The following is a 20,715-nucleotide window of genomic DNA, read 5'->3' as shown; positions in this document are numbered from 1 at the left end:
TCGAGGCAGGAACATACTAAGGGTATGCCTAAGACAACGGAGTAACTCTGTAGCGGAAACAGAAACAGTAACAAATTAGATATTGTTTCATGTATAGGTCATAATTCACCAAAGTAAATCTTAAGACATTAAAAAAATCAGTTAATATTTTATGTTTATTTTTTCCTTCAAAGAAACTTGGAAGTATTCAAATAACTAGTCAAGGATCTCTACCTGGTAATTTTTTTTCTCTACAAATATTTTGTTATAAATGAAAGTTATACTTCAACTCCCTACCCCTCAGAAATATGGGTGTTTTTTTCCCTTTTGAAGCACTAATAACACCTTTCAGCATCACAAAACTGCATTGGTAGAACCAAGTAAAAGGTGTAATTTATTAACTAAAATCTTTGAGTCTGTAAGTGTACTACCACAGACTATAGAAAAATAGTGTCAATTGAAGTTTAAAGCAGAGGATTAACAGCTTGATGAATTACTTGAACAAGCTCATTAGTAAAAGCCATATCCACAAGGCTGAAAATGTTTAGAGAGCCCAGAACTGTGGTTCTTTTTCTAAGTACACCATTACTAAGTTCTGGAAATGCTATTTCAAGACCTTTGGCAACAATTATAATTGAGTGATGTGGGGTTTTAATTCCCAAGAGTAAAGCACTCTTGTCCCTATGGCTTAAATTTTCCTTTCTGTGTACTGGGATGTAGAGATAATGATTAGCATGTTTCATATCTTAAAGCTAAAGGATGCACATTTAAATGTATATTTTGTCCTCTAAATGTAATACACTTTACCCAAATATTTCACCTATTTTACTAGATACCTTATTTCCTTTCCTTGGCATTTATTTTAAATACCATGTGAAAAAATAATCAAGAACAATTTACAATGCTAGGCAGTCAGAAAAGTAATTAGTTGGTGTTTTTAAGACTAAATTTTATTTTGAAGTATTTTTAAGTGTCTTGTGAAAATATTCCTTACTTTAAGGCTCATTTTCATTGTTCCTCCCTTAGCATTTTTTACTTCTTGCATGCCTTTGGGAGATTGCACAGCTGAAACTGCACTAAACCACAAAGAAATCTAAGGTTACTAAATAGTGTTAAGGAGTTTTCTCCATCTGTTTTACTCTGCCTAGACTAGGAGTATTCCTAGACTAGAAGTTATAAATGGAACAGTAGTGGCGCTGGGATGGCTCAGTCGGTTAAGCATCTGCATTTGGCTCAGGCTATGATCTCAGGATCCTGGGATGAGCACTGCTTCAGGCTCCCTGGAACCCGCTTCTCTGGCTTCCTCTCCCTCCTGCAACTCCCCCCTGCTTGTGCTCTCAATAAATGAATAAAATCTTAAAAAGAAAAAAAAAAATGGAACAGGGGCCATTCGGCACTTAAACAACGTTATCTATATTTGCATTTAAATATACTACTAAATTCTTCATACCAAACAAGGAAATGTTTTCTATTAAACATATAAAATTTTTATTTAAGTCCAATTGTATTAAAAACAAAGCACAACAAAAAGGAGAAGCCCTGTGTAACACCATAAACCAATCACAGCAAAAGAATGGATGAATTTACAAAGAATGCTGAGCTGCCTGCATGGCTCAGTTAAACACCCGACTCTTAACCCTGGTTTAGTTCTTAATTTCAGGGTTGCGAGTTCAAGCCCCATGTTGGGTTCCATGAGAATGATGATGAGTATTGAATGTATAACATAGAAAATAATTATTGTGGGAAAGATCCTAAGATATGCACAGAAAAACTGAACCCCCGTCTCCTTAGCTCTGAACTGGAAATAACGTCAACTGGGCAGTTGTCACAATTAAATGACATGATTGGTCATGCCTCCTAATCCACATCTGTTATTTATGTAGTGATATGTGGACTGAGTTAGCTATAAAGTTTGTATTTTATCCAAGTATTCACAGCTAATATGCTGTGTTAACAGAAATGTGAACTATGTTGTTAGGAAACTGGTGTTATGTAACTGAAACCCATGCATGCCAAAATGTGCAAGACTATGATTTTCTACTCTTTCATATTTTTTTCCTACTGGCCTTTATGCTATTGTCATTTTTTTTATGTTATAAAGTCCACAAGATTGTTATTTTTGTATGAGTAGTCAATTATCTTGTAAAGGATTTAAATTTTAAAAATCTTATATATTAAATTGTGTTTATTTCCAGTGTTCATTATTCCCTCATGTAAACACACATTTTCACTTAATATCATTTACTGTCTGCTTAAAAGACATCCTTTAATATTTCTTATAGGGCCAGTGATGAATTCTTTAAATTTTATATATCTGAAGGCAACTTTATTTCATGTTTGCCTTTGAAAGACATTTTGCTGGGTATAGAATTCTACATACGCAGGGGTTTTTTCCTTTTAGTTCTCTACAGATGTTTCTCCATTATCTTCTCTGATTGTTTCTGATGAAAATTCTGATGTTATATTCATCTTTGTTCTTTTTTTATTGCTTTTATGGTTTTATACTGGCTATGAGGTGGATTCATAGTTTTAATATCTCTTGTGTTTGGGGTTCATTGAATTTTTGGATTTGTGAGTTAATAGTTTCCATAAAGTCTGAAAATTCTTAGTTCAGTATTTATTTCAAATATCTTGTATACTCTCCCCCAAATTCCTCTTTCAGATTCTAATTGTGTATTAGGCTACTTGAAGTTATTCTACAACTTACTGCTCTTTTCCTTGAAGTTTTTTTTTTTTTTTAATAATTCCTATTGATAGGTCAAGTTCACTAATGAGTAATCTTCTGCAATGTGTTAATTGCCATTAATCCTGTATAGTGTTATTTTCACCTCACACACTGTAGCTTTCATCTCTAAAAGTTTTAATTTTGTCTCTTTAATATCCTCCATGTTTCTACTTGAGTTTTGAACACATGTAATAGCTGCAGCTATTTTAATAGCCTCATCTGTTAATTTTAACATTTACATCAGATACAGGTTTGTTTCAATTTATTCTTTAGATTTTGTTTTTTTTTTAAGATTTTATTTATTTACTTGACAGAGAGAGATCACAAGTAGACAGAGAGGCAGGCAGAGAGAGAGAGGGAAGCAGGCTCCCTGCTGAGCAGAGAGCCCGATGCGGGACTCGATCCCAGGACTCTGAGATCATGACCTGAGCCGAAGGCAGCGGCTTAACCCACTGAGCCACCCAGGCGCCCCTGCCTAGTTATTTTTAATTAGAGTGCAGTCATTGTTAATTTTCTCATAGGTGCTGGGCATTTTTTTTTTTCCCCTGTAAGTATTTTTATGCTTTGTTCTAGCATGCAGTTATCTGGGATGGGTTGATCCTTTTTGACCTTCCTTTTATGATTCGTTGGGTGGGCCCAGAGCAGTGCAACCTAGGGCAAATCATTCCCTACTACTCAGGTGAGTTACTACCCAGTGACCTTGGTTGAGAACCGGCATTATTACTAGATGCTTGTGAGCACCGGACAATGTTTGCTCCCTCTAATTCCTCTGGATGTCTTTCTTCAGCCTCCACTTCCTCACATAAATGTGCTAATCAGTACTGAATTTAATTATCAAGGGGGATCATCTGCAGATCTCTGGCATTCAGTCTTCTCTTCTCACAGGTACTCTGTCCTGTGAACTCTAGCTATTTTACTCTCTCTAGACTCTCGGCTCCATTTTCTCACTCATGATGTCTACTGGACTCTTCCTCAATTCCTTCTTGCATCATGGTCTGGAAACTCCCTCAAGGCGGTAAGCTGGGAAAATCGTAGGGCTCCCTTTGTTTCTTCATTCTCAGGTCATCCTGAAATCCACTTTTCCATGTAGTTTGTTAATTTGGTTCTTTCAGCAAGAAAGGTATATGCAGTCATTATTCCATCTTGGCTGGAAACAGAAGTTCGAGCTATCTTTTAAGAAACTACCACTTCTTGAGTTTTTTGTGATATCAGAAAAGAATATTTATAATTATCTGAAAATACTATTAAAATACTTTTCCTTTTCCCAACTACAGTCTGTGTGAGCTTGGATTTAACAATAACATATTGTAACAAATTAAATGCAGAATACCACTCTTCTATATAGTATGAATCTAACCAGAAACCTCGATTTTATTACTTGGATCAGAGTTTTACTAGCAGCTTGAGGTATGCCATTTCATCTTAGACTAGGCAATTAAGCTTTCCATAATAGATTTAAAACCAGAACACCCAGAAGTTACTAAACAGTGAAGTAAAATGAAGACATTTTAAATAGCTATACATTTTATGTATTTCCCTATGCTTTTGTTTAGTGGTTGAATGAAAAAGATCTCTGTGTGGACTCATATAATCAGTACATACCCACCTGCTCATGTATACATACAGTATAGGAGTCATCTGCAACAGCAACTAGGACTGTAAAAAAATTTTCCTGAGCTAGAGTTAAGCTATAGAATTCTAGTGGGTTTTTCTGTCACACTTGCCTGAAATGTAGCAATTCTTTCCTGTACATATAACTTCCACAGACAAGTGATTTTTATGAATAGTTTCCAAGAATGATAGTATTCTTAACAGTTAAGATCGCAGTTTTGAAATTAGACTGCTTGGGTTCAAACTCTAGCTCCAACTACTTTCTGTGTGACCCTGAGAATGTCACTTAATATGCTATTTCAGTTTTTTTGTAAAGTGGCGGCAAAAGTGTTATTATTTACATAGTTTCGAGAAGCAAATTAGTTATGGTAATTTCTTAAAATCATTCATGGTAAATAAAGCATTTAGCAACTTATAGAAGTTTAGCAATTAGTTTCTTTTCAACCCTGGTGGCTATTAGCTAATGAACTTTAAAAGCACGTATATCTGAAATCTTTTTTTTTTAAGATTTTATTTATTTATTTGACAGACAGAGATCACAAGTAGGCAGAGAGGCAGACTGAAAGAGAGAGAAGAAGAAGCAGGCTCCCTGCCGAGCAGAGAGCCAGATGTGGGACTCAATCCCAGGATCCTGGGACCATGACCTGAGCTGGAGGCAGAGGCTTAACTCACTGAGCCACCCAGGCACCCTAAAAGCACATATATCTGAAATCTATCCCTAGATGTACTCATTTATGAAGTCTAAAGAAGGCACAACAACACGTTTGTTGTTTTGTTTTTGAGTCCCACAAGTGATTCTGATCATCTCATTGTGGCAAGAATTGAAGATCATGGTTAGACTTTCGATAAATTGTCACTTACACTAATCAGTATTAGGCTAAATTTAAATTGTTCCTAGAAACATTTCCTAATTCTGAATAGCTCGGGGAATCAGAGTCAAATTGCTTTAAGTATGGGGAGGCAGAACTCTGCCATCAGAATATATCTAAATTCATAAAATATTTAATAAGTAACAATTGAATATCAGTACTGGGTAGACAGAGATAAGTAAGGTGCCACTGTTCTCAGGAATGTAGAAGTTAATGATAACAGTATGATATAAGCGCTGTTTCCCCAGGTGTGATATATGCCTGCATATACTCGACTGTGTAATAAGCAACCCAAGTTTTCCTGGGATCAGGGTTGCCTGTCTGCAGCAAGAAAGAGTAGTGATAGATGGGCTCTATTGTGCAGTGGACTTTTCTGCGATCATGGCATTATTAATGTCAGTTTTTCCATGGCCAACCTTAGATGCATAAACAGCAGTCGAGCTTGATCTGGAATACAGCTGTTAGGCCTACCAACTGGCTCTTCTCTGTAGAAACAGATTTCCTAAAAATTGGAAAAAGCCAGCCTAGTGAAATGATCTACATAGCCCTCTGTGTATTTACTGAAGGGCCACTAATCTCTACTGTTTCCAATAATACCTTAAGGAAGAATGTGTTACTCTACTGTATATATGAAAATATAATTTTCAGAATGATATGTCTCTATATAGCCACAGCTTAATAGTTCTAAGACACCTGAATAGTGGTGAATGCACTAATAGGTGTTTCACATGTATACCTTTCATCAAGTCTCCCAAAGCCATTTAAGACAAATAAAGCATCCTTATTGTCTTCTGACCTCTGCTTTGATTTTTCTGGCTTAGTGAATTCTAAACAGACATAAAGGAAAAAATAAGGTAATAGAGATGAACAAATTAGTAAAGTCAGAAAAAGAGTTAAGGGAAAATTAAATAGTTATAGGTAAACTAAAAAGAGAAAGATTCTCACTTTTATATTCTGGAATGAATTCTTTAATACAAGAAACAATGAGCATTATTATTAAACAGTCCTTAATGTACTTTGAGTTACTATTTTTCTTTTTAGTTTTATACTATGAAATAATTAATGCTCCTACAAAATTATTTTGTATACTAATTAATACTTGAAAGTATAATGGTATAATTGTTTAGGTGTTCATTAGAATAAAAGAAATCATTCTAATCCCAGCATAGCTTTAATTTGCCTTGTGACTTCCAGAATAACAGTATTCATTTCTCATCCATACAATAAAGAAGTTGGACCCAATGACATCTAAAGTTTCTGACAGTTCTAAATGTTAATAGTACTATATTATTTATATAGCTAGTCTTCCCCCCCCCCCAAACTTCTTAAATCAGCATTTTCCCTGAAAATAGTGGAAGATTTCCAAAATACATTATGTTTTAGAAAACTAAAATTAAGATCTATTTCAGACTAGGAACTGAAAATAGTAATTTCCTTACAAATAAATTAAAGTCCTTTATTTCCCACCAACCAAGTTCCTAAGAATATGAAAGTATTTTTAAGATTCAGAAGTATATAAAAAACTTAAAAAGTTATTGAAAGTAAAACTATAAAAAAATACTTATTTAGTGAGTTGAAGCTTTGTTATTATAATAAAAAAATAGTAGATTATCTATCTTTAGATGACCCACAATATTTAAAAATATACTACTTTACTCTGTATAATTCTATAACATAATTGCTAACTCTCCTGAATTTTCAAAACTTATATGTAATTATTTCCACATACCTCTCCAAGGAAAGATTTCATTGACTATTGCAAACATTGATTTATTAAATAAAACAGAAGTCCATTAAAAAAAAAAAAGTCCATGCTTAGTAAGTCAGCATTAAATTTCTCACAGAGAAATCAAGAAAAAATATTTCCTATCATAGATAGCTATTAACTGTCTTTGTCTTCCAACTAATATTTCATAAAAGAAATCAAGTTAAGTGGGAGCTGCCTTTACAGATGAGGCCTGTGCTTTGGCCATTCTTCGAACCAGTGCTTCTTGTCTTTTTCTTTGAATTTCTTCAGGAGAATACTTTTTATTTTTTTCTTCTTCCTCTAAAAATTAAACAAAATATAGGTATTACTATTATAGACTATAAAGGTATCCTGAATATGAATTTTAATTTTTACTTTTTTATTATCCAGACTTGCCATATTGGTATAACTATTAAATCATGCTAAACTACTAAATACAACATTCCACATACAGACACAGTACCCTAGGCCAAAGGAAAATCAAGCACCGATCAATCTGTCCTTATTTTATATACCTTTTCACAGTGTGATAAAGTTCATTTGATTAAAACTGTACATTTTAACTTCCTAGCACATAATTCTTGTGAATTAGATGAAGGACATCTAATTTATATAATCGACAAAATGAGTATTTTTTAAAAACTGGGATTTTAAATGTTATATAAACTTTAACAGAAAAGTAGTCAAAATATAATGAATTAAATATGAATACCTCAAATAGTCTATTTTTCCCTCTAAGATAAGCTATATTAATATTCACACCAACTTTTTTTCCTCTATAGAGCTCCAAGATTTCCATTTTAGCCATTGAGGACAAATGTTTTAGAGTGATCTGGTGAAATCTATCATGACAATAAGCACATAATTCACTGTCAAATATTTTTATTTAGAGAATACATTTTATATAAACATTAGAAATTTCAAAAAGGAGAGTATCTGAATAAAATCTTCAATTTGAATGTCTTTTTAAGTATACAGTTTAGTCACGTTGGGCTAAAAGATATCTACATAATGCTAATAAGAATCAAACTTTAAGATTAGCAAACGTATTTTCTCATTTAAAGGATGTTTTAAAATTAAGACCATCACCTTGAATCATATTTATATGACCTTGTATTGGTAAAACTGTTTATCTTGTAAAATCTGCCTCTCATAGAATAAGAATCTGTAGTACTGCTGGCAGAGAAGTATTATTTACACTACCATCTAGACAAAGGTTCAGACTTTAAAAGACATTTCCCTTGTTAACTAAGGGAGATTATATATCCAAAATAAATTATCTGTCTCCCCTTCCTTTCTTGGTATAATTGGAAATGGGAGAGCATGTTCAGGGTTGAGATAAATATTGCAGATAAACTCCCCAGATTACTCTGATGCCTTATTTATTTCCTAAACTAATTATCTCACAGATTTGTAGCTATTTTTCCTTATAGAAAGATGCTATAAGATACTTTATAATTAGCTTGACTAATTGTCTACTATTTTAGTCTCAAAGTTGAGAAACATAAACTCAGAATACACACACACACACACACACACACACACACACACACAGTTGCACTGTATTGACCGTAAGTTTGGAAGGAAAACAGGTTAATAATCCATGATAGCAGAAAAGAACATAGTTCCCTACAACTGGCTTGGTGATATTCTTGGAAAATAATTTCAAATGATGTAGATAAAGTCACACTATGAAATTTTGATTTAGAGACATCCATTTCTCCCATCAGCCTTTCCTTTAACTCAATCTTCAATAAAAATACATGGCGAAGTCTCAAACTATTGCAAGTTACACAGAAAGAGTGGCTTTTCTTAATGTTTATCCTAAAGCAGAGGTCAGCAAAAGAGGAAAAAAAAATTCTGTAAATGGCCAAAAGTAAATATATTAATCTTTGAAGGTCATATGGGCTTTCATTGGAAGTGTTAAGATCTGTCATTGTAGCATGAAAACAGTCAGAAATGGACAATACAAATGATGTGACTGTGTTCAAATAAAACTTTGTTTAGTGATGGTGAAATCTGAAGTCCATGAAAGTTTCAAAGGTCATGAAATATTATTACTCTTCTCCTGATTTTTTCGACTATTTAAAATGTGAAAACCATTTTAGCATGCTGGCTGTACAAAAACAGGCTATGGGCTGGATTTAGATAGGCCATGGTCTGTCCAACCCTGCCTTATAGCAATAAGGTAGTTAAATGGGTTTTGTTTCAGAGATAGTCTCTGGAGAGCCTCTTGCAACATAACAAAGTAAAACAATAGAAAATATCAAGAAGAATAATGTTAATTAGAAGATTAGGTACTATCAGTAAACTTAAACAAACTGATAAAAGAAACTGAGGGATTATCCACACAAAAAATGCAGAAGGATAGTGTTTGGGAAAACTCAAATATTCCAGAGATGTAGTCTTTAATATAGTTATAACTATATGTAACTAAATTCATGTTGAGTATGGTCCAATTAATTACACTTAAATATAAATATATATTTAAATATAAATTCAAATATTTAAAATTATTATAGACTGACCACAAATTTTCAATTGTTTCAAAATACCTAGGTTATAATGTAGGGAAGTATTCGTTGTCAAAGTTGATAAAAAATATAAACTGATATAACTTTTTGGGAAGATCTAGTGCTAGCCATCAAATTCAAAACATTCTCTTACATCAATTTTTTAATAATTAACAGATACAATCATACGAGCATGGAGAAATTTATGTAGAAGTACATTCACTGACGGACTGTTTATAATGCCAAAAATGCAACCAAACTGAACTTTCCATCAATAGAGAAACAGTTAAATAAATCATGGTATATCTGTATAAAGACATACTATGTAGTCATTAAAAGGACTGAAGCAAAACTACATGAATGACAGGGAAAAATAGCTATATTTAATGAAGGCAAAACCAAGTTGCCAAATCTTAGGTACACAGTATTTAATTCCATCTGATTAAATAAATGTGTAGGTATACACATGTATTCATACACACAAACATGCATACATGCTTTCATATTCTACATGATGTATTCCAAACTGTTAACTGTGGTTTTTCCCTGAGGAATGACTGTGAGGAAAGAGAAACAGAGAATTTAATTTTTGACTTCAAATTAATCTATTCTGTTTTCTTTCCTTCTTTTTAAACAACCAACATACTACTGTTACAAATCTTAAAAAAAAAAAAAAAGGTGGGAGCACTTAAATAGGAAAGTTGTAGCAGAAATGCCAACAAAATCATCATCTAGAATCTAAACAGAAAACAATGATCTAATGTTAAAAGCAGCTAAAAACTCCCTCACCTTATTAGCATTGATCTACATAACAGATAAGAATCCTAATGTTAGCCCCAAGTGAGGAAGACTGATTAAGAAAATCAATAATTACAAGCTAGCATAGTAAATGCTGTAACAGAAGTAACACTGGGTATTGGAGAAACCCAAAGAAACTGAAGCTAAATTATTGGGGTGGATAGAAACATACTGTGTTTTAAAAAACAAGTGGAAAATGGTCAGGCAGATTTGGTATATGCACATGGGGGCACTAAGTTTCTGGTAAAGGAAAGAGCATCTGTAAAAACATGAGGCAGTGAAAAAAACTGGGCATTAAGATGTACGAGTATTTATGCCAGACACAGTCCCTTTATAAAGCATTACAATATCAGTGAATAACAGATTTTCACATTATGTGGCATGATATTCATTCAAATACTTACTAAACATCTAAGTGGCAGATGCGGTGACAGGCCTAGGTATTCACAAATAGGACAGACAATAATCAATACTTGCTTTCAAATTGTGGTAAAAGAAATGAAGGAAATAAGAGAGATTATAGGTCTTTTGACCTATTTATAGATTGTTCAAGGAACGTCTCTATGAGGCAGTCATATTTAAGTTGAAACCTACGGATAAAAAAGCACCTACGAATAGACAGGAATGGGGGGGGATATATGCTGGGAAGAAGTAGTTTTAGTTGGGACTATGACAGTCAGAGCACCTGAACTAGGAAAGAAACTATTCTTTTTTTTTTTTTTTTTTTACTTTATTTCTGAGAGAGAGAATGTGCACAGCAGCGGAAGAGCCGGCAAAGGGAGAAGCAGGCTCCCCACTAAGCCGAGAGCCCGATGGGGGACTCGATCCCAGGATTCTGGGATCGTGACCCAAGCTGAAGGCAGCCGCTCAACTGACTGAGCCACCCAGGGGTCCAGGAAAGAAACTATTCTGTTCAAGGAATTCACAGATAGCTAGTGTAGTTGAAGCTTAGTAGGTGAGGTAAAAAAGAAGACAGACAGGCTAAGGAGTGATAATCCAGAACCTTGTAAATCAACACAGAGTAGGAATTTTGTTTGTTTTCTTTCTTTTTTTTTTTTTAAAGATTCTACTTACTTATTTGATAGAGAGATAAAGAACACAAGTGAGCAGAATGGCAGGCAGAGGAAGAGAGAGAAGCCACCCTCCGCTGAGCAGGGAGCCTGATGCAGGACTCAAACCCAGACCCCTGGGATCATGACCAGACCCGAAGGCAGCAGCTTAACAGACTAAGTCACCCAGGCGCCCCTGGAATTTTATTTGAAAAATGACAGGCCAGCATTGAAAGTTGTGGTTAAGCACAGGAATGCCAGGTTTGCCTGTTTGTGAAAAGATTATTCTACTGTTTGGAGAGAATTGAAAAGGGACAGATAAAAGAACTACAATCTAGTCAAAAAAAAGTTGATTTGGATAAGGATGGTAGCAGTTAAGAGTGAGAAAAATGGACTATTTTGAGATGTATTATTTTGAGGTAGAAATAATGGAACCTGATAGAACTGTGGGAGAGGAATCAGAAGAATCAAAGATGACAGGTTGGACTAAGCAAATTACAGTTCTAACCATCACAACTAACAATTTCATATCAGATATTATAGTAAAAATGTGTTTAATTAGAATGCTCTGAATTTTCAAACACCGTTCACCTCAGTGTCTGCTAAACATAGGAGTAAGATTCAAGTTTTGAAACAATGAGATATTTAGTAAACAATCTCACAGCATTATATCTACCTAAAAGTGTAATTTTCTAAGAAATAATTCAGAAAACATTCAACAAATATGGAGTACTGACCATATGCTAGTCACCATATTAAAAGCTAAGAAAGAATCTAATGCAATCCGAAAATATAAATTACCCACCTTTTGTATATTAGAACATAATTATTTGTAAGTCACTTTAAGAATTCTGGTTAGACACTGTGATTTTTAAAATTTTATTACACAAATATAACAAATAACTAGTTTAGCTACTTTTCCAGGTGATAATTTTCAAAGAAAACTCTTTTATACATACCTTTTGAAGGTTGTTTCAAAGATTCAGAACATTTCACCGAAGACTGCTGTTGAACAGTCTTCCCACAAAATGGGCTGGCAGTTTTATTTCTCTCTAAACCCTGTGTAATTTTGGTATCAGAAATACTGGTTGACATACAATTTTGATTAAACTGGGAGAGAACTTGAGAATTTTTCATCTTTGTAAATGTGTACTTAGGAAATCTAACTGGTCTGTTAAGGTCACTCTTCGCTCCATCTGTTGTGCACCTATGGGATAAATGCTGAGTACTTAATTTCTTCTTGTAAGTAGCAGTTTCTGTATTCCCGTGGTCTGAATTCACATTCAAACTTGAATTTCCCATACGAACTGATTCAGTACTACTCACTTGTACTGGAAAATCAGTGTTATTCCAGGAATAATGTAGACTATTGATCTGACCATCTGAATTCTTAGAGTATATTTTTAGATTAGTCGTAGCACCTAAAAAGCTTGGAGAATTTCCACAAATTTCTTTTTCCATTTTCACTTGTTTATTTAATTGTGAGCTGTTTGTGAAAGATACATGGCCTGAAATGCTGCTCAGGTTCAAATACTTTGATTGCACTGATTGACTTTCTTGTTTAGATGTAGTAAACATGTTTTTGGCTCCATGTTTGGAACTATTATTGATCTCAAGTTTACTTTCTAATATCTTGCTGTCCTTTCTAATGTCTTGTTGCTGAGTTAGTCTTTCAATATCATCACATGCTTGGTATAATAAATCATCATCTACATCATCTGCTTCCCAGGTATTCTCTAATTGATGACATGCTTTGACAATTTCATTGGCAAATGATGGATCATTCCAGTCATCAAAGAACGAACCTAACTTTGATGCATTAGTCTGATTTGGATTATAAACACTGGTTTCAATGCCCAAAGTTGCAGCGCCAAAATTATCTATATTAGCAGGTGCTTTAAAAGACTGATTATAAGTGGACTTATTTTTTTGTTCATTACAACGTCCCATGTTCAAAGTTGACTTTTCAGAAGTATTTACATTAGAAGTAAATTTAGTGTGCCTATCTTCTGTCAGGTTAGACGCAACTGCACAGTCTTGAATTTTGTCTTGAACAACAGTTTTACTGAAAGATTTCTCAAATTTCATTTTATTTCCAGTGGGTGGTAATTTGTTTGGTTTATCGTTTGGATTTAGTGAAAACCCATATTTTCCAAAATCTATTAATTCCTTGTTTTGTGTCTTTGAAGGGAGATCCTGTAAAATTTTTGAATCCTTTAACCTGGTATCTAGACTTGTATTCATTCTTGACTTATTTTTATCATTTTTATTGTTAAAATTATAAATTCCCTTTTGATCAGCAATCTGGGCTGTTTTAGGAGCAGGGAAAAGTTCACACATTTCGACATTTTGCATAGCGAAAGGTTCATTACTTAGTAAGTTTTCCCAATCATCCTCAAAATCGCTGGTAGTAAATGTGTCAAGGGGTTTACGGAAAGCTTCTTGCTTCTCAGTATAAGAAGTCACACATGATTTTGTGATTCCAGAAGTGTCTACTTGACAAAAAAGTGATCCTGGGGTTTTATCTGGCAGACTTTCATTCGTAATGATTTTCTCCTCTTTTAAAGTGCTTTTCTTTCCAAAGGTGGTATTACTCAGATTCAAAAAAGCATCCGACAAATCTTGGCTGAACTGTCCACTACATTTCTGAGTAGAGCCATCAAAAATGGCATTAAAGGCTGCTTCAGCATTTTGGTCAAATGGCTTCTGACTGTTATTCTGATCATTTTCCATAGGTGTTTTGGTATTTTCTTTCAGTGGCTTCTTTATTATAGAATTATCTATTTCAGGAACTATATTATGTAATAACTGCATCTGCATATTATCTTTATAATTACTTAAAGTCTCTGCTTCTGAAATTGCCTGGATAAAATCACGATTTCTTTTGTTTTGCTCTTGAATCACATCTAGCTCTTCCATATTTTTATCAAATTGCTTAGCTAATTTCATAAGTTCTTCCTCTCGATTTTGTGTTTTTAACCTATTAAAAAAATTTTAGAAATTATAAATAAGAAAACATCTAAGAGTCATTATAGATTTTCAACTGTTATTAAGCATATTTTAATATATTAAAACTCAAAATTTTAACACAATTATTGTGGCCTAAAATTCTACATGTCAAACCTAAAAAATTTAATTTATAGCCATTTTGATGTATTTATTTACAAAACCAAAACAGATTATTATTAAAAATATCTACTCCACTGAATCTCAGGAAAGATGAAAAGTTTGAACTTACTTTGTGCAGCTGATTTTTGCTCTTGATTTTCCTTTTGCTACACTAGGAGTACAAGGAATAGCACTTGCACCAATCCACATGCCTAGCATGGAGTTTGTTGTTGGTTTTTCATCCTTTAGAAGAAGGGGGAAAAAAAGAGTCATATACCAGAAAGAGAGAAAGTAAGGAAGGAAGGAAGGAAGGAAAGGAAAGAAGGAAGAAAGAAAGAAAAAGAAAAGAAAAGAAAACTTTAGAGGGAAAAAAGAGTTACATACCAAAAAGAAAGAAACAAAGAGAGAAAGAAAGAAAAGAAAACTTTATCTATACTAAATTATTTTCCTAAAGCAATAAATTCTGGTAAGGTGACAGTTACTAAATAAATTCGAGAAAAATGAGAAGGTGGAGGATGGCAATAAAAAGCTGTAAGAAGTGATCCTTATATGTTTCAGGAAATGAAAACATTCAGAATTAGTAAATTTTTACTTTCTAAAAAATTAATTTTAAGAATTTAATTAACTAATACATATTCAACAGTAAAAGCAGTCTTTTTTTTTTTTTCCCAACAGAAAACTGACTTATTAAGAATAGAGAGAAACATATGGAAATCTTTCTGTATCACCTGATTCTCCAAATTTTCCCTATCCTATTATAATCTTTATCTAAGGTTGGACAATCTATGTTGACCTGAATTGAAAACACTCTAAATTAAACTCAGGACAGAGTCAAGTGCAAAGTTAGAAATGATGCTAAGAAAGGCAGGGATAAGAACAAAAATAAGTAGAGAAAGCAGGAAAAGAAATTTAACCACTATAATGGAAAACAAAGGGCCATTTTAATCCTGGATCTTTTTGCTACTCCTTTCAGTCAGTTAGTTGATCATGCAAAAAAATTAGAAAATGAATTTATTCATTAGTTACAGACCAACAAATCAAATGGTTTAACCATTTTCTACTCTTTTTGTACTTAGGATGAACAGAGTACTTAGAATGAACATAAATAACTATCACACAAGCTAAAAGTAATCTTATCAGTAGGTTAGGATACTTGAAAGCATGGACTGATCTTATGATCAGCATTAAGCAAAATGCTAGGCATGAAGAAGCTATCAGTTTATATTTATTTACTAGGTTTAGGTGAAAATATCCCTACAACTTGGTACTTTAAAATTCTTAATCAACAAAGTTTTCTTAGATATCCAGTTGAACCTAGACTTTAGCTTCACAATAGCTAAAATCACAATAGATTTTAGCTTCACAATAGCTCCAGAAATCAATAATTTTACTTTCAGACTCAATATATATTTTCACTCTTGTTTCAACAACAACTCTGAATTAGGGAAAATATTCTTAATGATTTAATGATGGACCCTTTGTCCATTTACCAAGTATTTTAAAATTCATTCAATTTTTAGACAATAAAGGTATGCCAACTTTATATATCCAATTTTATATATACAAGGGCCCTATGTATGTTTTTATACTATTTGTATTATATTTTAAAAATCTCTTTAATAATACTTGCATAATTTACTGTTTTCCAACTACAACCCAGGTGCTATATAAGGTATGTAAACAAATTACTTCATTTAATCCTACAGAATATTCTGAGTAGAGTTGTACAAAAATGATGACTAACAAACACTATATGAAAAGTATCCCTCAAGAAAGTGAAATGACTGTCCAGGGAAAACTGAAGTGCATAATTTGAAAAAAAAGAAAAAGCCATCTCTGAAATACCAAGGTGACTTAAATTACTACTTGAGGGGGTTACTCACCTAAATATAAAAAACATGAATATGTCATTCTGAGAACATGATAATCTTACACTACCAAAGATCTACATGCTTTAGTTGAAAAGAGTACCATTTAAAAGCAACTAATTTTACTGTATTTTTCCTTATATACAAGTTACCACTTGCATATTGTTGCCATTTCTTTATGTGAGCTATTACTTCCAGCCCACTTAGGTAAAGGGTCCAGTAATTTACTCAACTATCTTTTTATCACTACTTAAGCTGGCCAGTCCAAACACATTTTATTATTGCTTCTTTCATGTGAAACCCACAATTAATGAAGGCCTATTGTTAACTTATGAAGTAAATAGTATTATGTTATAAAAGCTATTAACTAATGAACCATATGTAAAATGAATTTCTATGACATGCCAAACATGGAATGCAGAGCTAGTAGCAACAGAGTTGTTTTGACTGTGCTAATTGTAATTTTGGATATTTTATAGCCACTAAGAAAAACTTTATTTCCAGTCTCCTCCACCTGGATGATGGTAATTCCTTATAACCACAGTTTGGGACTATGCCATCTATTGTTTATGGTGAACATATAGTCACTATCCAAGGGTATGTCAAGGAAAAATCCCATACTTCCTACAGAGAGGACACTGAGCAAAAACTAGATGTTTTCTGAATTCAAATATTGTTAAATAAGAAAAAGGAGAGAGGACAGTAAATAGGTTCAGAATAGAGGCTGCCTTAAACTTGTATTTCTATTTCATTCAAGTGGTACAGGAACTGAAAAAAGAAACTTTTGAAGATGGTTCTATGACAGCATATAATTTAACTATCATAATGAACTTTAAAATAACCTTACATTTATAGTGCTCTATGTTTACAAGGAATTTTTATCTACTTTAATCTTCATAATAATCCAATGGAGAGAGCAAGACAAGTAATTCTAGTTGATGACTGAATGAACCAAATTTCTGAGAGTTTAGATTATGGTCACCCAATATAGGAGGCAGGCTGAGAACTAACTTCAAATCCAATGTTTTCTACTTTTCTGAATGCTTCTCAATGATTGTATTAGTCCACAAGTATTAAGAAGAGCAATTTCAATGGGGAAGAAGTGTGCTATAGACAATAAACAAATACCAATCACAAAAAACATTAAAAAGTTTGAATTTTTATTGTCTATTATTTTAATAACTTTAAAAATAATGCCGTATATTGTTAAACATTAAAAACAGTCAAAATTATTACTCCAAAAAAATTAAAATATAGGATATCTGCTTAAGAAAATATATATTGCCAATTATACATTATATTCCTTCTTCAAAATATACATTTCAGTAGTGTAAAAGGTAAAAGTAACCTTTGGTGCTTTATTTTCAGAAAACCTAATTGTAAAAAACAAACATTTTTCATATATGGGCCTATTGGTATAGTTTTCATAGGTTTAAAAATGAAATATAAAACTAGTGATATTTACCTGAGGAGCAATACGATTAACAATATGTGAGATTTCATCACTATCTGTGGTGTAAATCTGTTTTTTTCTTCCTTTACCTAAAGAACAAAGACACTTCTATAAATGGTAAACAAAAAACTTAATTTTAAAAATAGCAGTCATTTCTTAGAAAACAGTTTTAATTAGTATGGCTTAGATCACCAAGCACTGACATCATAAACGTACCATAACAATCACATAAGATTCTCAAAAAACATCTGTTGTATAAAAGTTCTGTTATTACCCTATTGAAATGCTATAATTAAATCCTAATCATCTGGCAAATATTTACCCAGATAAAAATATTAATAAATTACCTAACTGTTTTGTCATTGGAGAATTCTGATCCCAGAAGATATCATTCTGTCCATCTGGATCATTAGGAGAACTGAAGGCAGATGACAATATATCCATTTTCAGGACTCTCTTTGGTGTTTCATATCTTTCTACATAAAATAAGATTAAAAAAACAATTATTGCATTGTAAAGCATTACTTTACTTCCTAATACCCCAAAGTCACATATCCTTTAGATTACTTTTTATAGTCCAATTATAAAATCTTCTCCCAGAGATATTACTTTAATAACTGAAATTTTTCACATAATAATCCTTGTAATACTTCACAAATTTGACACTGTAAATAGCAAGTATTTTAATATAACCCAGTAGCTCTATGAACGTATAATACTGTACAATCTATTCACTCCATTCATTACCACTGGCATTTGGAGGTTTTGGGAACCACCTGTAATTTAAAGATACATTTCAAAAACCAAAAAGCCCCCAGAAGAAACTTCAGTAAAAGTCTGTTTAGCCCCCTTTCATGAACTCTATCCAACTTATACTCATTACTTCCAAAAACTTTAGCTACCCATTTCCTGTGAAGTTTTGTCCAGCATCACTTTTAAATTTCTACAAACATTTGTTTTTGTTCATTCCACAATTGCTTCATGGGAGTAAACTAAAGACAAATAAGGTAACAAAAGTCGTATTTTAAGAACACACTTTTACAAAGAGCTTTTGTGTAAACTTCAGTTCCTACCGGGATTTATTAGAAATCTCTGGGAAAAAAAAAAAAAAAACACAACACCCAAAATTGACCAGAATGAAATACTCAGGGGCCCTTAGTTTCCGACTTGGAGGGACCTCATACACAGGAACTTCCGGTTTATAAATCATGGAGTGAGACATCACCCAAACTCTGAGGACGCTAGAGATAGCTAGAGCTTTTTACATGACCCCTTCACTGGAGCAAGCCAGGGCAGAAAGTCGAGATGGGGCAATTCTCCTGGAAATAAGCCGAAGGCAGCCAGTCTGTCCGATAGTTTTCCTCGCTCGGCCACTTGGGACTGGAGCAGTCTAGAAATCGCCGCCCTCCTCCCCTCAAACAGGTAAATTACAGGGCCTATTCCTACAGCAGAAGCAGCAAGTAGATGGTCAAACAGAACGTGGCACAACTCAAATTCGGAGCCTAAAACCATGGGGGAAGTGGCGTCATGTTCCTCTCGGACTCGCGAGGGGCGAGGGGCGAAGCCCAGAGAAAGAAAACACTTAAGACTCCACCCCCACCCGCACCCGCACCCTAGGATTCCCCATTGCAAGCGGGCTGTGGGGTTGCAGCGCTTAAGCCCGGAGGGGCCGCGCTGCTGACGTCTCACCCTCGGGGGTACTTTTACTGCACGAAGCGGCTGCTGGAGGCTGCTCTTGTTGCGGCACGGGCCGGGGAGACGTCTCTCCGGCCCTGCGGGGCCTCGAGCCGCGGGCCGACCTCAGCCGCCTCTTCCCTGACTCGACCATCGAGCTGCATTCCTCAGCCGCCGCCGCTTTGCGCGGCGTGTTCTTCAGGCCAGGGCTGTCCCCATGTTTCCTTCGCCGACTCATCGCCTACAGCCCCCCTCTACCAGCCCCTTCGCCTTTCACATTTTGCAACCGGAGAGTAAGGCAATGGAACTACAAGCCGGACTCGGCGCCAACGGCCGCCGCCATTTTGGCCGATGGGCGCTCGAAAGAGACAGCCGCTGATTGGTTGCGTCTGGATAAGGGGCGGGGCTGTCGCCGTGCCCGGGACGCAGCGGTTACGAAGCCAGCGGCGCGCGCTTCCGCAGCCTGCCTCCAAGCTCGCTGGGCTCCGTTCAGACTCTACCGGAGGGGAAGTGATTGGAAGGGGGAGTGAGCTGGTCGTAGTAGTTGAATGAGAGAATGTGAGGTGGAAAGGGACTTGAATCCACTGGCATCTTTTTACTGAATTTACGGCTGGAGTTACACATTACTTCGATTAAGATAATTGCGGGGTTTAGTATTTTGAAGAAGAAATAAAAGGTATGGGCTAGGAAGGAAAAAATTATTTATTTCTTCATAGATGATGTGTGCAGAGAGAAATCCAAAAAGTGTAGAAGTTATTAAGTCTATAAGCTTGCAGATACGAAGTAAATATTCAAAGACCAGTTAGTTATATCTGACTGTATTAGGAACAAACATGGACTTTTTTTTTTTTTTTTTTTTTTTAAGATTTTACTTATTTGTTAGGGAGAGAGAGCGCAAGCACAGGCAGACACAGAGGCAGGCTAGTGGCAGAGGGAGAAGCAGGCTCCCTGCCAAGCAAGGAGCCTGATGTGGGACTCGATCCTAGGACGCAGGGATCATGACCTGAGCCGAAGGCAGCTGCTTAACCAACTGAGCCACCCAGGCGGCCCCAAACATATACTTTTAAAGAAATACGATTTCTGGGGCGACTGCCTTTGGCTCAGGACATGATCCAGGAATCCCCAAATCAGGCTCCTCGCCCAGAGCGGAGCCTTTTTCCTCTCTTCCTCTCTCCTGCTACCTCTGTCACCGTCTCTCTCTCTGTTTCTCTCAAATAAATACATAAAATCTCCTTAAAAAATAAATATGGTTTATAGTAGCATGCAAGATACCAAATAACTAGAAATAAATTTAACCAAAATTGCAACATTTCTACAGAGA

At 34.5% G+C, this 20,715-nt stretch overlaps 1 protein-coding gene across 4 annotated transcripts; it reads right to left on the bottom strand.

The window, feature by feature from the left end:
• Positions 1–3,248: 3,248 nt before the first annotated feature.
• On the bottom strand, positions 3,249–19,775 carry ETAA1 (ETAA1 activator of ATR kinase). 4 transcript variants are annotated; one of them, XR_004287817.1, is made up of 7 exons: positions 19,410–19,775; positions 18,068–18,196; positions 17,733–17,809; positions 14,530–14,642; positions 12,251–14,271; positions 6,914–7,231; positions 3,249–3,851 (listed from the first exon to the last, which is right to left on the bottom strand). XR_004287817.1 is itself a non-coding variant. In XM_032352298.1 (7 exons), the coding sequence occupies exons 2-7, from the start codon at positions 18,648–18,650 to the stop codon at positions 7,113–7,115; spliced, it is 2,487 nt and encodes an 828-aa protein (XP_032208189.1). In that variant the 5' UTR covers positions 18,651–19,222; positions 19,410–19,490; the 3' UTR covers positions 6,496–7,112. The 4 variants fall into 4 exon arrangements, 3 of the variants coding, with proteins under 3 accessions (XP_032208189.1, XP_032208188.1, XP_032208190.1); XM_032352298.1 differs by lacking the exon at positions 3,249–3,851 and adding an exon at positions 18,623–19,222 and having other exon boundaries at positions 6,496–7,231; positions 19,410–19,490; XM_032352297.1 differs by lacking the exon at positions 3,249–3,851 and having other exon boundaries at positions 6,496–7,231.
• Positions 19,776–20,715: the final 940 nt, after the last annotated feature.

Source organism: Mustela erminea, chromosome 7, assembly GCF_009829155.1.
Source record: "Mustela erminea isolate mMusErm1 chromosome 7, mMusErm1.Pri, whole genome shotgun sequence".
Classification (NCBI taxonomy): Eukaryota; Metazoa; Chordata; class Mammalia; order Carnivora; family Mustelidae; genus Mustela; species Mustela erminea.
The sequence above is the reverse complement of the archived record's forward strand: the minus strand, read 5'-3'. Positions and strand labels throughout refer to the sequence as shown.

Excerpts from the sequence above, each read along its gene's own strand:
- ETAA1 (XM_032352297.1), bottom strand. The coding sequence starts at position 19,632 with ATGAGTCGGCGAAGGAAACATGGGGACAGCCCTGGCCTGAAGAACACG. Across the intron at positions 14,643-17,732 it reads TTAATCGTATTGCTCCTCAG|GATGAAAAACCAACAACAAA; the intron begins GTAAATATCACT and ends CTTCTTCTAAAG. Across the intron at positions 14,272-14,529 it reads GCAAAAATCAGCTGCACAAA|GTTAAAAACACAAAATCGAG; the intron begins GTAAGTTCAAAC and ends TTTTTTTAATAG.